The sequence below is a fragment of the Pteropus medius genome, unplaced genomic scaffold, assembly GCF_902729225.1.
Source record: "Pteropus medius unplaced genomic scaffold, Ma_sr-lr_union100, whole genome shotgun sequence".
Taxonomy (NCBI): domain Eukaryota; kingdom Metazoa; phylum Chordata; class Mammalia; order Chiroptera; family Pteropodidae; genus Pteropus; species Pteropus medius.
The window spans coordinates 142,457-159,643 of NW_024350927.1; the positions used below are offsets into that span (position 1 = coordinate 142,457).

Genomic DNA, 17,187 nt, shown 5'->3' on the forward strand with positions numbered 1-17,187 from the left:
TGGGAAGTTCCTAAGTTTAGTTCTGGGTCTTCCTTGTTATCTGGTTGCTTAAGTCATCCTCACCTATTTGTTACTGTCCCCCCAGTAGTCCCTTCAGTAGTTTCCAGAGTATAGCTGTGGCACAGTCTATCTCCTCACAGGGTCACCCCCACTTCACCAAGCCTCTGCTACCCCTGTGACCCAAACACTTTGGTTCTTCAGATCCATCAATTATGATGAAAAAGATCCCTTCCTCTGCAACGCCTGCGGCTTCTGTAAATACGCTCGCTTCGACTTCATGCTCTACGCCAAGCCTTGCTGTGCGGTGGATCCCATTGAGAATGAAGAAGACCGGAAGAAGGTGAGGCCAGGTCGTTCTAGACTAAGGGAGCTTTGGGCACAGCTGGTGGAGGGCGGTGTGCTTTTCCTTCTAGCCCACGTCTTCCTCAACTTGGCACTGTTTTCAGGGCCCGGCTTTTGAGTGGAAGCAAATGATGGAGTAAGGTGTGTTGGAATACATGGTTTGTGTAGGATTTGAAGAGTTGGTAATAAACTAGAATATCTTTAAGGAGCAAGTAACTTTAGGTATGGAAAGGCAGAAAGAAGATGGATGACGTGCCCTGCATTTTTTTCCACAGACCGCTTCCTACCGCAGCTGTTGGTCTTCCCTCAGTATTAGCTTGTCCAAGGGCTACTTCTCAGCCAGCATGACGTGGTAGCGCTGGGTATTAGAGAAGCAAAAAGGCACGAACTCTTGGGATAGCTACTAGAAGCAGCATGGCGAAGCAAAAGACCTTTTAGCTTTGGAGTCAGAAGGGACAGAGTTCCAGTTCCGGCTGTGCATTTTAATACCGTGTGACCTGGCATAGATTACTGAGTATAGCTGTGGCACTGCATTTTTAGATGTATGTTGTACTATATCGGTGCATCATGTATCATACTTGTTCCCCTGGATTATTGTGAAGGACGGGAGTAGCGTGTGAGGCGCAGTACCTAACCTGTGGGGAATGTTGCAGTAATGGTTAGCATTTCCTTTACTCGGGGAAAAGTATCATGCTGAAACACCCTGCACGTCCCTGTCTTTTCCTGTCTAGGCTGTTTCCAACATCAATACACTTCTGGACAAAGCTGATCGAGTGTACCATCAGCTTATGGGACATCGGCCGCAGCTGGAGAACCTGCTCTGCAAAGTGAATGAGGCCGCTCCCGAGAAGCCACAGGTAATCTCAAACTAGAATGGGCATTTGGAGGGGGTTCTGGATCATACTCAGAAGATTGCCCTCTAGGTGAGAGTGCCTCACGGTGGAAGGCTGACAGCTTCCGTCTTGGGTTGCAGGATGACTCGGGCACGGCTGGGGGCATCAGTTCCACCTCAGCCAGTGTGAATCGCTACATCCTGCAGCTGGCTCAGGAGTACTGTGGAGACTGCAAGAACTCTTTTGATGAACTCTCGAAAATCATCCAGGTAGGGGAGCGGCTTTAGAGCGTGTTTTGTCCGGTGTTATCGATACTGTTTTCAAACCAGTGTCGTTGCCCTCATGCACAGTTCAGCCCCCGGGGTTGCCTTTCCCAGTCCAGCTGAAAAGGCAGATTCCGAGTGGCTGCCCCGCACAGCTTCTCCCCCACCGTGGTGTTTGGTGCTTGACAGAGAGCCGCATTCATTCCAGGCCGAGAGTAATGGAGATTATTATAAATCCGATTTTCTTGACCATTCACAACCCATCTTTCAGTAGAGGAGTTTCTGGTTTTAAAAATCACTGCCAATATTCTGTTCTTTCTCTTTCTGATATGTACCATATTGGCAGGCTAGATGGGTAGGGCCTCCAACCCCTTCAGCCAGAGTGGGCTATACGGCAGATAGAATGTTACAGACTTGATCTCTATGGATTGGGAAGCTGGCTGTAGACAGAGAAGGAGAGCAGCCAAGCTCCTTGCCCCCCACATCGCTGGTGTGCTGCCTTTGCTTCATGCATCTATGCTTCTGACCTTTGTTCTTTAAGATAGGAGTTAAGGGCATGGGAGTTAAGGGCTTGTGCCTGCGGTCAGAGGCTGAGTTCTGGCTCTGCTACTTACCTTGGTCAAGCCAACCCTTCTAAGCCTCAGTTTCCTCCTCTGTAAAATATGGATAAAGTATGTAGGGTTATCAGGAGGGTTTAAATGAGATAATGCACGGGAAGTGTTTTTTCACACCAAAGTAAACTTCCTTTTTTCCTTATTTTAATTGATAATTTATTTCTTCTTTGTCCTTTTTTCCTTAGAAAGTCTTTGCTTCACGCAAAGAGTTGTTGGAATATGACCTGCAGCAGAGGGAAGCAGCCACTAAATCATCCCGGACTGCCGTGCAGCCCACCTTCACTGCCAGCCAGTACCGCGCCTTATCCGTCCTGGGCTGTGGCCACACGTCCTCCACCAAGTGCTATGGCTGCGCCTCGGCTGTCACAGAACACTGTATTACACTGCTCCGGGCCCTGGCCTCCAATCCAGCCCTGAGGCACATCCTCGTCTCTCAGGGCCTTATCCGGGAGCTCTTTGATTACAATCTTCGCCGAGGCTCTGCGGCCATGCGGGAGGAAGTCCGCCAGCTCATGTGCCTCCTGACTCGGTCAGAGCCTGCATCATTGCGGGGATGGTGATTCGTACTAACACTGGGGTTGGGGCAGCAGCGATGCTGGGAAGCACTAGAGGGTGCAAAGGATTATGCTTCTCACTGCCAAATGGGTTATTTAGCTTATCGTAGAAGAAAAAATAGGAAGCCATCTGGGGTATAGATGAGAGAACTTGGGGAGCATTTGAAACCCCTTGTAAATACTATATTTGCCTTGTGCTTTACCTTGTTGGTTTCAGTGAGGTTTCCTGAGGAAATGGTCTCTGAGTTCTGGTGAGGGAGGAGAAGGGAGGGACTGGGCACTTGGACTCGACTCACAACAGAAGACAGTGGAGCCTAGTGATTAAGAGCTTAGATTCTGGATCAGAAAGATCTAGGCTCAGTATCTGAAACTTTATTCTGCGTGCCTTGGACAAATTACTTAATTTCTTGAGCCCAAGTTTTCTTCATCTGAAAAATACTGATAATGGTAAATACCTTAAAGGCTTGTGGTGAGGATGGAATGAAGTACCTCATGTGAGTAATACTCTTATTTGTTGAGTACTTAGTTTGTGCTGATACAGTACCCAGAACTGGATGTGGATTATTTACTGAATATGTGGCACCAGTTCTGGAACATGTTGGGTGGTTGATAAATATTACTTTCTGTATTATTTATTCACTCATTTAACAAATATTTATTGAGCATCTGCTGAGTGCCAGACACTGTTCTAGGCTCTGAGGGTATAGTGGTAAATGAAATGAAGTCCTGCCCTCATGTAGACTGCATTCTAGATGGGGAGGACTGCCGTAGACAGGTACTTACACAATACAATCTCAGGAAATTGGATTGTGATGAGAAATAAAGCTGGGATGGTGACCCCGATAGTGGGAGGGATTGGTGTATAGGGTAAAGTGGTCCAGGAAGACCTCGGAGGTGTGATACTTGAACAAAGAGCTGTATGAAGTAAGGGCAAGCTGTGAGGATGCCTGAGGTGTGTGTCGCACACATAAGGAATGGCAAGTGGACGGCTGTGAGGCAGAGGTGTGCCGTGAATGGTGGGGGAGCCACAAGGAGGCCCGTGGTGCTGGAGTGAAGGCCGCCACGGGGGAAACAAAAGGGAGTGAATTAGTGAGAGGTTTTTCGGGGCCAGATTCTTATAGGCCATTGTACGGAACTGGGATTTTATTCAAAACATGTTGGGAAGGAAGAAAGCGATCTGGTTCAATTTATATCTTTTGTTATTATTAATCTAGCATTACAAAGGGGCATGGGTGGGAATGTGGATGCCTGTGGAAAACGAAGTGCAGGCAGTTGGAGAAGATGAGGAAAGAGTTGTGGCCAAGACTGGGTGCGAGCATCTGGATCTGCGGACTCTGCAGCCTGGGATGGGGTCTCGGGAGAGTCTCCCCAGTGTCGATGCTGCTCTTCCCTCAGTCAGTGTCTCCTCCCAGGAAAGGGCTGTAACATGCGCTTTTCATGACATACAGGGTTTCGTGGGCTAACCTGGGAAGGCCAGGTATCTCTAGACACTGATTTTCTTCTCTCTGGGCTCCTTCAGCTGGGAAGGAGGGACACAACTCGTGCTGAGTAACAGGACTCTATTTCTTTGCTTCCCTAGAGACAATCCAGAAGCCACCCAGCAAATGAATGACCTGATTATTGGCAAAGTCTCCACAGCCCTGAAGGGCCACTGGGCCAATCCTGATCTGGTGAGCAGGACAGCTGTCCCCTCTGAGTCCCCCCTCACTTTCCTTCTTCGTTCCCTCGCTTCGTCCCTGCCAGTCCCAGCGTGATGACTGAACAGCATGTTTGCTTGCAGAGCCCCTGTCCCAGAACGATTTCCCTAGGTCAGACCAACTCCGGAGGGAAAAGAGAAATGGGTTGTCAGCTGTATGGAGTGCAAAGGCCTCCAACTCTCCATTCTCTCTCTGATGGTGCCACCTATGACCAAAAACTTTAGTTCTGAGTCCCTGGGTCAGAGCTTGGACATAAGCCCAGTCCTGGGATCAACCCATCAGCCCCTTCTCTACTCATGCCGCTTCCCGTTGGCCTCCTAGGCAAGTAGCCTTCAGTATGAAATGCTGCTGCTGACAGATTCTATCTCGAAGGAGGATAGCTGCTGGGAGCTCCGGTTACGCTGTGGTGAGTTTGGATAACATCTGGTTAGGAGCTTTTAAGAGAAAGGAAAGGAGGCCTTGAAGTGCGGTCCTAGCCACAGAGGGCCGAGGCGGGGTGACATTGCACTCGGACGGCCTCACTGGAGTGGGTGTGAGGTACCTCCCCACCATGACACTGCCTCCTTCCCAACCCTAGCTCTCAGCCTGTTCCTCATGGCCGTGAACATTAAGACCCCTGTGGTTGTCGAGAACATTACCCTCATGTGCCTGCGGATCTTGCAGAAGCTGATTAAACCACCTGCTCCAACCAGCAAGAAGAACAAGGTACTGGGCAAGGAGTCTTGGCAGTTAGGGCGGCAGCCCCATCACGCCGCAGCCAGCTCTGTGCCCTGCCCTAAAGTCCGTGACCCGGGGGAGGGGTCACCATTGCTTTCTGTGCCGCAGTTCAGAGATGGGTTGGGATTTTTGAGAAGGAAGATTTCTCAGAGGAAAGTCAAGAAAAATAAGTACAAGAGTACAAAAGAGTGGAACAAAGTGATTAACTGTGGAGGACTGCCTTTCTGGGCCGTCACGTCAGATGACCCGTGGCTCCCGGAGAGCATGGTGATGGCCGCCCTGTGCCTTTCTTTCCCCATGTAGTATTATGCGGTAGGAACGTCCTAGGCTCTGAAGTGGACTTCTTGACTTCAAATCCCAGCTCTTCCATTTATTAGCACTGTGACCCTGGGCAAGTTATTTAAGTTAGGCTCCTCAGTTTTTCCAAATCTGTGAAATAGGAATGTAGTCTCCACTTTGTAATGTTGTGGAGCATATGTGACTTAATGATGATCAAGTACTCAGAGTAGAGTCTGGCCCAAGTTGGTCCTTAATAAATGTTAGCTGTCGCTGTCTGCTGTCCTTCCTGCCTAGGATGTTTTCCCTCACTTGTCAGCGGCTTCTTAGAAGATTCACTTCTCTGCTAGGCTGGCTCCGAGCTCCCTGAATCCAGGGGCTGTTTTACTAACTCATTTTATGTCCAGTGTATGGCGTGATATCCAGTGTATAGTAACCACTCAAAACTATTGTTAAGTGAATGAGTAAAGAAAGCCAAGTTCTTAACCCGAAATAACTAGCCAGGCCACAAGTTGACTTGCTTTTACTAGCTTGTAGCATATGCGGGCTGGACGATTCTTTCTCTTGGCCATGTGTAAGGGCCTCCAACCCCTTTACGGTCCTTGGGCCATTTCAATTCCTACTCTATCCTGATAGAATCCCTCAATGGGAAACAAAGTCTTTATTGCAGGAATATGGCTTTCTGAGTGGTAAGAACTAGGGAGGAAGCTGATGCTGAACAGTGTACTGATTTCCCAGGTCTGGCTTGTCCACATCGTCCTCAGAGAAGACAGGACTGAGGTACCTTCCTACCCTTTCATGAAGGTTTATTTCTCCTCAGAGCTGGTTCCTGGTAGATAAAATTGGTCCTTGATTGAAAAGAGGAACCACATCTCCACGTAATAGTCATTTTTTCCAGTGTGAGGGAAAAAGAGATTTCCAGAGGGTTCTTACGCTCTAAGCCTTCAACAATGTCTCTCTTCACATTTTGCTTAGTCTTAGCCTAGAGAGAGCAGCACTGCTCAGATGTGGCTCACAGTCCCCTGGGCGGTCCCAAGACTTCAGGGAGTCTGCAGCCAGCATTATTTTCATAATTATCCTAAGACACGATTTGCCCTTTGCATTTTATTGACGTTTGTGTCAATGGTGCAGAGTCAACATTGGTAGTAAGACTGCTGGTGTCATAGCAAGAAGAGGCTTTACTTGTAGTCACGCTCTTCACTGCCATGCAGTTTCATTCAAGAGCTTCCTGATGGAGCAGTACAAATTAATTTCAGTAAGTCTCGAGTACTTTTTTCTATTCGGTGTGACAATATGGTAAGTGCATACACAGCACTTCTGCTGCACACCGAAGTACAGTGTTATCTTGAGGAAATGCACTGGCATGATTGTTTGAGATGCCAGTTGAACCAGCTGCTTTTTCATGGATCCGTATTTTTGTGTGAAAGGACGACCAACAGGCAGATTGTGGTTACTCAGAATTGTGTATTTGGCAGACATTTTCTTGACAAATGAATCAGGTGAGCCTGTCAAAGAGGAATTGATGTAACTCAGTATTTCCCAAATGGCCAGTGCATGTTACAGAATCATACGTGGGTAAAAGATAAATGTTAGTGGAACGTGAAAACTTTATTGGTGGTTTCAGATTCCACATTATAGCCAGTCTTTAAGAAGCTATAATTTGTTGAATTTTGGTGTAGTATCAGAAGAAAAAAATGACAATTTATTGGAAAAAGCTATTGAAATATTCTTCTTTTCAAACTATAATTTCCGTGAGGCTACATGTTTTTCATATACTTAACCAAAACAACGTATCACAATAAAGCTTACTCTTAGCCTAGAGAGAGCTAATAATAATGCAGACTCAGAAGCAGGTATGAGAACCCAGCTGTTTTATTAAGGCAGTCATTAAATTATTTTCAAAAATATAAAATTCTGCCACTCCTTTCTCTAGATCATTTTGGTTTTAGAAAATAAAAAAATGTCATTTAGGTTGATAGGTAATAGATTTATTTGTATTTTAAAATGAATTAATAAATATTTTAAGAATTTCTCCATTTTGACTAGGGTAAATATAAGTAGATAGAACCACATATACAAAGTCTCCATTTTGACTAGGGTAAATATAAGTAGATAGAACCACATATACAAAGGCTCTTTAGAGTCCTCGATAACTTCTAATGAGTTTAACGGGATCCTGCTGGCTTAGAGTGTCCATGGCTCTTGGCTCTGCAGCTAGTTTTGGTTAGTAATGGCTCTTTAAATTCTGGTGACTGCTCAGTGACTCCTTGAAGATTTATGTTTGGGAAACTACAAATCAGTCTGGGGATAGGAATTAGTGTATGTGGCTCTAGGACAGTCCAGCTACATCTGTCTTCACAATCACGATGAGTGGCCTCAGTCTCAATGTGGAGATACTAAATTGGTTCAGAATGCTTAAACAGGAACACATATTTGGGCGTAAAAGATATGATTGTTGATTCTTCTGACCTTTTGGCCTTTGCATATGTTCCCTGGGGTGTCAGTGCCATTGTGGTGTTGCTGCGGCTCAGATGTGCGTCACTTTCCTCCTGCAGGATGTTCCCGTTGAGGCCCTCACCACAGTTAAGCCATACTGCAACGAGGTCCACGCCCAGGCTCAGCTGTGGCTCAAGAGAGACCCCAAAGCATCCTACGAAGCCTGGAAGAAGTGTCTTCCTATCAGAGGTGTGTCTGTCTCTGCGAGACTTGGGAAATCAATCTCTCCTGCCCCTGTTCTGAGAGCCCTAAATTATCCCCTCTTCCTTTTCCTTATTTCTCCCTGTTCCCTTTTGTCTGCCAGGGATCGATGGCAATGGGAAGTCCCCTAGCAAAGCAGAGCTCCGCCATCTCTATTTGACTGAGAAATACGTGTGGAGATGGAAGCAGTTCCTGAGTCGTCGGGGCAAGAGAACCTCCCCCTTGGACCTCAAACTGGGCCATAACAACTGGCTGCGGCAAGTGAGTGACACCTCCTGGGCCCCTTGCCCCGCTGCCCTGGCCCTGGATGCTGAGTGCCTTCCCACATTTGCTCACTTTCTCTTCCTTCTCTTTGCTTTCTTGCTTCCTTTCAAATAGGGAGTAGGTAGAGGTTCTTGGTTGCAGCCACCAACATGGTGGACTGGCTAACGCAGGACTTTTCTCCGCCCTCTGGTCAAGCTCATTGTGCTCCCTGCTCTTCTCCCTGGTGGCTTAATGGGACTAAGTCGTAGTGCCCGCATGCCCCACTTCCCCTGTCTGTCGTGTCTTCTTTCTCTTCTTTCTAGCTAATCTTAAAGGATTAAAGTAATTATATTTTAGAGAATCCGTTTGTCCGTTGATATATAAAATAAGAAATATTTGGTTTACATTAAACGTAAGTATTTAGCATAGAGGTGACTCCAAAATAGAATTGTAGAAGTCTTTGCTAAGGAAAATACCTGCTTGTCTTTTTTCCTAGTTCAGTCATCTTAAGTATGTTCTCCAAATTACTTGATGTAGAAAATCCCCAGGAAGAAGAAGGCTCCTTAGCAGCCTCTTCCTCAGTCCGAGGCACTCAGGTCTTATGTTAGCAGGTGATTTTTGCTTTTAACCTTTTCCTGGAGAGGTGCCCAGAGGACTTCTCCTGGATGCGTGACAGTTGACTTTGCCCTGCTGGGGGCCTGGCGAGACGGGCTGTCATCTGAGCCGGGCTTCTTTCCTGTGCCCTGTAGGTACTCTTTACTCCGGCGACACAGGCTGCACGGCAGGCAGCCTGTACCATTGTGGAAGCTCTGGCCACCATTCCCAGCCGCAAGCAGCAGGTCCTTGACCTCCTTACCAGGTACTGTTTGAGAGTGGGATGGGGAGAGTGGTCAGACTTCACCTAGAGCCTTTCCCACTTCCCCGGGAATCCATAGATCAAGGTTGTGGGAGGCACACCTGTGTTCTGCAGCCACCTCATTCCATGGAGGAGACCATAGAAACAAAAAAGTGTTAAAAAGCTTTTACTGGCGGTGATAGTAGTAATAATAGAGCAGCAGCAGCAGAAGCACCAGCAGCTAGTATCTGTTGAGATCTTATGAGCATATAAATGCTTTTGGCGTGCATTATCTCATTTAATCCTCACAGCAGCTTGGAGTTAAGGAACTTGTCCACCGGAAAGCGGCATTTGAATCCAGGCAGTCTAATTCCAAAGTCTACTTATTGGTCACTAAACTCTTATTGGCCAAACTTGTGTTCTAAATGATTCAGTCAAAGACACAGTCTTGCTGTCCAGATAACCGCTATTCATATTTTGCTACTTAGTCCATGTGGGTAGTTTATCGCATCACATCCCCTGCTGTGTGCTGAGTTCTTCCCAAGGATGGGGAGTTCTCAAGTGGAAGTTTGGTTTCTCAGGGGCCCTCCCCTCTTCCTCTAGAAGGAAAGGGGAGCGAAAGACAGCAGAAGACATGAAAGATGGAAGGAGCAGAGAAGAACTAGTGGCAGTATTAGAGCTGTTTGAGTCCTCTCACAGTGCCCTGTCTCTCTCGATGGCAGTTACCTGGATGAATTGAGCGTAGCTGGCGAGTGTGCCGCTGAGTACTTGGCCCTCTACCAGAAGCTCATCACTTCAGCTCACTGGAAAGTCTACCTGGCAGCTCGGGGCGTCCTGCCCTACGTGGGCAACCTCATCACCAAGGTATCCCGCCCTTAGCCCGGTGGGCCCTTTCCTTCCAGTGCTCTCTTTCTTGAATATAAACTTTGTAATATTCTTTTGTGCTGAGAAGAAATATGTGTTGAAAATATTATTTTTATGACTTCATCGTATTCATCATAAGGATACAGCAATCAGATGGTGGCATTTAGGCTCTTCCCAATATTTAAGCAATTTCTTAACATCATTGCAATGGTCTTTGGCTTGTTGGAAAGGAGTTTTGCAAAGATTCAGTTTGAGGGAACATTAGAATAAAATGAAGGTGACTACAAAGTGGTTTTGGTTGGTGCTGTATCTCCTGGACCAGTGGTGGAGGTGACCTGAGTTGTTGGCAGTGTTGTACCACTAACTGTGCTTATTGTCCTGTTTAGGAAATAGCCCGCCTGCTGGCCCTGGAGGAGGCCACCCTCAGCACTGATCTGCAGCAGGGCTACGCCCTCAAGAGTCTCACAGGTAGAGAGGGCCACCAGGCCCCTCCTTCAGGGCACCGTGGGTGTAGCTGGGCGACTGACCCTTACTTAGTTCCTTGGGTGCTGACTGTCTTCCCTGTCCTGTTGACCCTGGTACATATGTAAGCTCTGCTTTTTCTCTTCACTGATGGGCTTACAGTTTTGAGCTCCTGTTTGCTATTGACTGGTTCAGTTCATTGAGCATCTGCTCTGTGCCAAGCACAAAGATAGCTTTTCCCTGCTTTTGAGTTGCTCATTGTCTTTCGAAGACATCACCTTTCTTGCTTATATTCTCATTCAGAGCTCTTGCGGTAATTTTTTCCTGTCCCTACAGGCCTTCTTTCCTCCTTCGTTGAGGTGGAATCCATCAAAAGGCACTTTAAAAGTCGCTTGGTGGGTACTGTGCTGAATGGGTACCTGTGCCTACGAAAGCTGGTGGTGCAGAGGACCAAGCTGATCGACGAAACCCAGGACATGCTGCTGGAGATGCTGGAGGACATGACCACAGGTAGCACTGCCCGCTGGCCTGGAGCCTGAGACCCCATGTCCCTTCTAGGTCTGCCAGGGTACATTAGTCTGATTTCCCTGAGTTCCCCAGAGCTGGAAGAGGGGCAGCCAACATCTCCCCGCATTCAGGAAAAAAAGGGGAGGAAACTTACCTTAAGAGAAGACTGGTTCTTGGAGATGTAGAGTTTTAGATCTGGACTCAGTCAATTTGGACTTTTTATATTGAGCTCAAAAAGCAGGAAGAAGTCAAGGGCTCTAAAATTGGTCTCCTTCAGTGGTTCTAGAAACTTCTTAGCCGTTATCTCTTCAGTTGCCTCTGCTCCATTCTCCCTTGTCCTTGTGGAACTCCACTTTCATACTGTCATCGGTATCTCTTCACCTCTCTTTCGTAGTGTTCATCTCATTGTGTCTTCATGCTGATTTCGGATCATTTCTTCTGTTCCATCATTCACTTCATTTATTTTTTTCTGCACTGTGTGATACTTGTTTATTCTACCCACTGTGTTCTTACAGTTCTGTATAGATTTTATAGTCTCGTGATTTTTTATTGACATTTCCTATCTCTTTTATAATCTCTCCGTGTATCAAACATATTCCTGTGTCTGATATTTCTAAAATTTGAGATTTTATTGATCTGATTCTGCTGTTTGTTTTTTGAGCTCTTGCTTATAGTACCTTATATCTTTTGATATTTTGTGATTTTTGACTATGAGCTTCTGTTTTGGGGGTTTATCTGTGGAAATTCTTCAGGACCTGAAGAATTTTTCCAGAGAGGATTTGTAACTGCTTCTGCAAGGCATCTCAGGACACTGCTGCCCCAGCGCTGCCTTCAGTGAAGTTCTGAACGTAGGTTTCTCAGGCCTCCTAGGTAGTGTGAGCCACAACCCGCTGTGAGGGGCAGCTCGTCATGAGTGCTCAGAGATTTCCGTCCTCTGTACTCAATGCCACATTTAAGGGAAGACAATTTCTTTTCTGTTGCTTGGAGGAAAGGGAGAGTCATTTCTAGTTGACCCTTACACTAAGGGTGTACCTCTTTTGGGGTACCAGATGTGTGTGTGTGTGTGTGTGTGTGTGTGTGTGTGTGTGTGTATGGGGTTCTGCTAGACTCTCCACCTTGGTAGATTTGGGGCTTTGTATCCAGCTCTCAAATCCTGATAGGTTATAGAAACTGAAGCTCAAGGCAAAAGCAGCTTCAATGTTTTGTTAACCTTTCTGGGTTCTTGATTTCTCTTGATTTTTGGCTTTTGATTTTTCCTTGCTAGTATGGAAGTTCACTGTTATCTTTTTATTCAATATTTTAAATTATTTTTAAGTGGGGAGTAGGTCAGGGAACATTGTCTGCTTTATTGCCAGACATGGAGGTCTTTCTGGTGCCATATTTGTCATGCTCTGCTGGGCTGATTTGTGACCTTGTCAGTTGGACCCTTTTTAAGAGCATGTTTCTTCCTCCTTGTGTGACTTGAAGTTATCTCTTTGGTTTATAGAGGGTAATCTACCTAATTTTTCAAAATGGAATTTAAAACTATAACGTTCCTTTGATTTGACTGGAATGTAGTTAGGGTCATTATCTGACATTTTTGAGTACCTGTTGGTCAAGAGGATGTAAGGTTATCATTCCGAGAGGGAGCAGGACATGTATACAACTAACCACGATGCACTGTGTTGACTTGGGCATGAAGGCTTTCAAATGTGATCTGAGTATAAAAATCAATCTGGTTCATGTTTCAAATTGAAATATTGATTTGCCATTTAAAGCATGTAAAGACTTACCAGCAGAAAGAATCTGTCAGTGACGGTACTTCATTTAAAGTCTCATCTTGGTTTCTGTGTGTGAAGCGCTTTCCTAACTGACTTGGCCACTTTGATTTCTGGCAGGTACAGAATCGGAAACAAAGGCCTTCATGGCCGTGTGCATTGAGACAGCCAAGCGCTATAATCTGGATGACTACCGTACTCCTGTCTTCATCTTCGAGAGGCTCTGCAGCATCATTTATCCTGTAAGTAGTGGTATGTCCCATGGTGCTCAGGGCGTCAGCATGAGCCTTTTGCCGTGAAGCCTCTTGGTGATTCATTATAGTCATGGGCAGTCTTACCAGCTGTGGGCCGTTTAGTCAACTTCACTGACTAAACCAGAAGCAGCCTTATCATTTTCCTGTTCTTGGTGATGGGAAATCTAAAGGCTTTTTATAGTCTTATTTCCTAGATTCAAGGTCAAAATCAATTTTTTTTTTTTAACTAGGTCTAACCTCCCATTGCCTAAATTCTATTGCTTATCAATCCAATAGGCTATGAAAGAAGCAATATTGAGCTAGAGTACAGAGAAATTTTCACTCCCCCTCCCCTATTTTGTGTATATATGCATGCACGTGTGTTTGTTTCCCTAACCTAACAAGGAGCTATACAGAAGCATAATGTAATCCAAAGACCCCCTTCTGTTAGCAAGGAAGGGTGGAAAGTACCAGTAGCCTCAGTTAATGATGAGAGGTCATTGGGGCTGCTCATGCCTGAATATTATGTAAAATAGATAAGACCCTTTTCTGGACTGGAGAGTTCATTAGTGACACAGTCACCTGGCGGTTAGTTGTGTACATGTCCTGCTCCCTCTCAGAATGATAACCTTGCATCCTCTTGGCTAGCAGCACCACACGAGATGAGCGGGAGGAGGGATGCCCCCTCTCCCCTCATTTTAGTAAATACAGCTTTCATATGTCACTTCTCATCTGCTTCTTTTGTTAGGTTTTCTCTCCTAATCCACCTTTGGGTTTCAGAGAAGATGCTTGATATTTAAGGCTATTTGAATTACATTTGGATTTTCGAATCACGTTCAAGCTTCCTTTCCTTTATATCTTTAAACGTGTAAGGGGCTGGGTGAGTCTGGTGTGCTTCCCTCAGTGTGTCCATGGAACAAGGTGGCGTGTATAAACCTGAAAGGCCTCTGCCAACCCCCTATACATATCTTTGTGCCATCCTTTCTTATGCATTCTTCTTTCTGTCCTTCAGGAGGAGAATGAAGTCACTGAGTTCTTTGTGACCCTGGAGAAGGACCCCCAACAGGAAGACTTCTTACAGGGCAGGATGCCTGGGAACCCATATAGCAGCAATGAGCCAGGCATTGGGCCACTTATGAGGGATATAAAGAACAAGATTTGCCAGGACTGTGACTTGGTGGCTCTCCTGGAGGATGACAGTGGGATGGAGGTAATAAGCATCTGCCATGGTTATGAACATGGGCTGGGATCACATTTAAGTTTCTCCTCTTAGTAGATGATTAACCTTGGGCAGGTAGCTTTTTCCAGCTTCCTCATTTATAAATGGGGGCTGATGATTCCCACCTACCTGGCATAAAAGTTAATTACGTGTAAAGAACTCTGCCCCATGCCTGGCATGCAGTAAGCAAAGTGTTTAATGGCTGTTGCGTGTCATGGAATAGACTTTTATTGTTGCTCTGGGAGAGGCTTCCCAGTGATTCCAATTAATTAAGCTCCCTAAATACTTTAGCCTCTGTGCAGGTTTCTGCCCTGTATCTGATACCTTCTGGTAGACAACCTCTGGGGTTTGGTGTTATCATGTAATAGTACAAAAGCATGCTGGGTGAAATAGAGAAAACTGCTTTTTTTGGTGCTGAGCCTGAAATGAACTCAGGCCCGGAGAAAGTCCCAAGCAGGGGATTTCAGCCTGCAGTCCATGGTTTGGGTTAAGGGTGTTTGTAACCCCTGAAATTGTGTGCAAAATTCTGTGTGCTGTGCACACATATGCATTTTTTTTTTTTTTTTTTTTTAGAGAGGGAGAGTTGATTGGTCTATGACACATAAAAATTATGAATTATGAACCTCTGCCATAAAGTGTCCTTTGATCTTGAAATTTACTTGCCTTACAATTACTTGTAATAACAGCCTCATCTACTTTTCTGTTCAGCTTCTTGTGAACAATAAAATCATTAGTTTGGACCTTCCTGTGGCCGAGGTTTACAAGAAAGTCTGGTGTACCACAAATGAGGTATGTGCTTGCTTTCTTGCTTGGAGGTGTGGGTTTACTTTTCTGACATATGCAGACTTGTACCAGGAGGAGCTGTTGTCAGTCATCACTTACCCAGCCTGTAGCAGCACTTAGGGAGCTGCACTTCCCCTGTTTGTGATTGTGTGGAGAGAACCAGTCATCTTGTCCTCCCTTTAAGGCATCTGACCTGTGAAGGTAGAAGAGCTTCAGGAGAGGATGAGCGTTGTCTGGTTATGTGCAGTCAGGCTGGGCAGAGTCTGAGGAAGCACTGCGACGGGGAACGCTTGCTGTCTTATACCCTTTATATATGGGTGCATTGTGACTGAGATTAATCCTCAGCTTTTGAGGCCCGCTCACTTATCAGAACATTATTCCAGTGGCCGTGTCAAGTAGCATCGTTTCTGTTTTACTAGTTGGAGAGTCGAGACTCAAACAGGCAGTTACTCCTGAGGAGGGGAGAGGGAGCTGAAGGAAGTTCGGCATGCTGGTGGCGGTCCTTTTCTCCCTTTGGCCATCTCAGTGCTCTCTGTCCACTCATGAAGGTCTGTCTTAGATAGTCCACTTTCCACCTCTCTTCTCTTTTCTTAATTTCTTTTCTGTTCTTTCCTTTCCCCATTCCTTCTTATCTCTTGCCTCTGTTGGGGGAATCTTTAGAAAGTGAATCAAATAAATAATTACAGCAAACCAGTATACCAGTGAGACACAGTGAACATTTCCATATTTAGTCCCAAATATTTCTATAGAGTTTAAAAAACCAAATTAGTAGTGTACCATTGGTACATTTTGGCCTTTAATTTGTTACGTATTTTTGCTTCTCTCCCATTGTGCTGGGACTCCTGGATACTGTTTGCTGTTGGATGGCTGCCAGCTGGGTGGATCAGTGCTTTTGGCAGGAACTGCAGAAGACTGCCCCATCCAATGCCTCTTGTCACTGACATTTTAGCATCAAAACAGAATGACAGATTTAATCTCTGATGCACGTAAAAAATTAAGACCAAGTTTCTATGAGTGCCTTTGTAAATGATGGTTTGGGACCCAAAGAATACACATGGTATCTCCCCTTTTGAACCATGAGGCAACGCAGAAGTTGAGGATTAGTCGACCCTTGCATTAGTATGCTTAATCCACAAAGGAGTTCCGCTGGCAAAGTTTGTGGCAGCTTTGTATCTGGGCCTTCATCAACTTCCCTTTTCATTTTGTCCCCCATTTCCCTCATAAACAGCCCATCTCTTTAGCTGTTGACTGGAGCTTGTTCTGTTTTCTAAGTCTCTTTCTGTCCATGGTCTATGGCTGTTCTCTCTTAGTTCCCATTGAGCTTCCATAGCTGGAAACCCTTCTGAAACTGGCCTTTCTGACAGTTTCTCTCTCCAGGGTTTTCTCTCCTGATGCTGAGCACGGGCTTAGAGGCAGGCAGCTTGAATTTAGTGTGGTATCTTCTCTCCCACTTATTTTTATATAGAGCGACTTCAAGGCCCTGTTTCTCATCTTGGAACAAGAATAATGTAAATGCTAGAGTGCCTAATTCAGTATCCAGTGTTGAGCGAACTCTCACGATCCTCCAATTTATAGAAGCTGTAATCTTTCTAATTTACAAAAGACTTCTTTGCTGTATGGTTATATGAAGACCTTAGGATCTCCACGGGCAGAGATTGTTGTATTCTTTTTTCTCACTTTTAGTTCCTGAGACTTGAATCAGAGCTCTTTGATCCTATTGCCCTCCCTCATCCTGATTCTTTGAGTAGTGATCCTTATTGGTTAGAGAGAGTTTCTGTTCCTGAAGGAGGCATAGGCGTGGAATTAGATCTGGGCTTGTGACTGGATAACTTTGGACAACTGCCTAATCTCGTACAGTAGGATAGTATAAAGTGCTTAATTAGCATAGGATTTAGCATAGAGTAAAACAATAAATAATAGTTGTTATTATGTAGAGTTTTCATAGAAAACTAAATGAGATAGGGTCTATAAAATGCTTCACACAATTCCTGGCCTATAGTAGACAGTAAATAAATTAGCTTCTAAGTGAAATGCAGTGCATTTGGATTCTGGATGTTGTAGTTTGGATATTGCAGAGAACAGAAGTTGTCCACATTGTTGAGGCATTAAGCAAGATCAGGCGTTGAGTCCTTTACATTTTCTGGGCTTATTTACGAGTACCTTTCTCCAACTGCCCTTCTCAGGGAGAGCCCATGAGGATTGTTTATCGAATGCGGGGGCTGCTGGGCGATGCCACTGAAGAGTTTATCGAGTCCCTGGACTCCACCACAGGTATGGATAGCCCTTTTCAC

At 45.5% G+C, this 17,187-nt stretch overlaps 1 protein-coding gene across 13 annotated transcripts in view; it reads left to right on the forward strand.

Annotated features, from left to right (window-relative positions):
* UBR4 (ubiquitin protein ligase E3 component n-recognin 4) overlaps window positions 1-17,187 on the forward strand; it is a 119,520-nt gene that overhangs the window by 80,917 nt on the left and 21,416 nt on the right. For all 13 annotated transcript variants that reach the window (XM_039842052.1, XM_039842051.1, XM_039842055.1 and 10 more), the window contains 17 exons: window positions 202-340; window positions 1,074-1,199; window positions 1,316-1,444; window positions 2,238-2,581; window positions 4,186-4,276; window positions 4,625-4,709; window positions 4,881-5,008; window positions 7,852-7,981; window positions 8,097-8,254; window positions 8,986-9,095; window positions 9,794-9,935; window positions 10,322-10,403; window positions 10,734-10,907; window positions 12,782-12,903; window positions 13,907-14,104; window positions 14,822-14,902; window positions 17,080-17,167. In XM_039842052.1, the coding sequence (XP_039697986.1) occupies window positions 202-340; window positions 1,074-1,199; window positions 1,316-1,444; window positions 2,238-2,581; window positions 4,186-4,276; window positions 4,625-4,709; window positions 4,881-5,008; window positions 7,852-7,981; window positions 8,097-8,254; window positions 8,986-9,095; window positions 9,794-9,935; window positions 10,322-10,403; window positions 10,734-10,907; window positions 12,782-12,903; window positions 13,907-14,104; window positions 14,822-14,902; window positions 17,080-17,167 (2,327 nt within the window). The remainder of the gene's footprint in view (window positions 1-201; window positions 341-1,073; window positions 1,200-1,315; window positions 1,445-2,237; window positions 2,582-4,185; window positions 4,277-4,624; window positions 4,710-4,880; window positions 5,009-7,851; window positions 7,982-8,096; window positions 8,255-8,985; window positions 9,096-9,793; window positions 9,936-10,321; window positions 10,404-10,733; window positions 10,908-12,781; window positions 12,904-13,906; window positions 14,105-14,821; window positions 14,903-17,079; window positions 17,168-17,187) is intronic.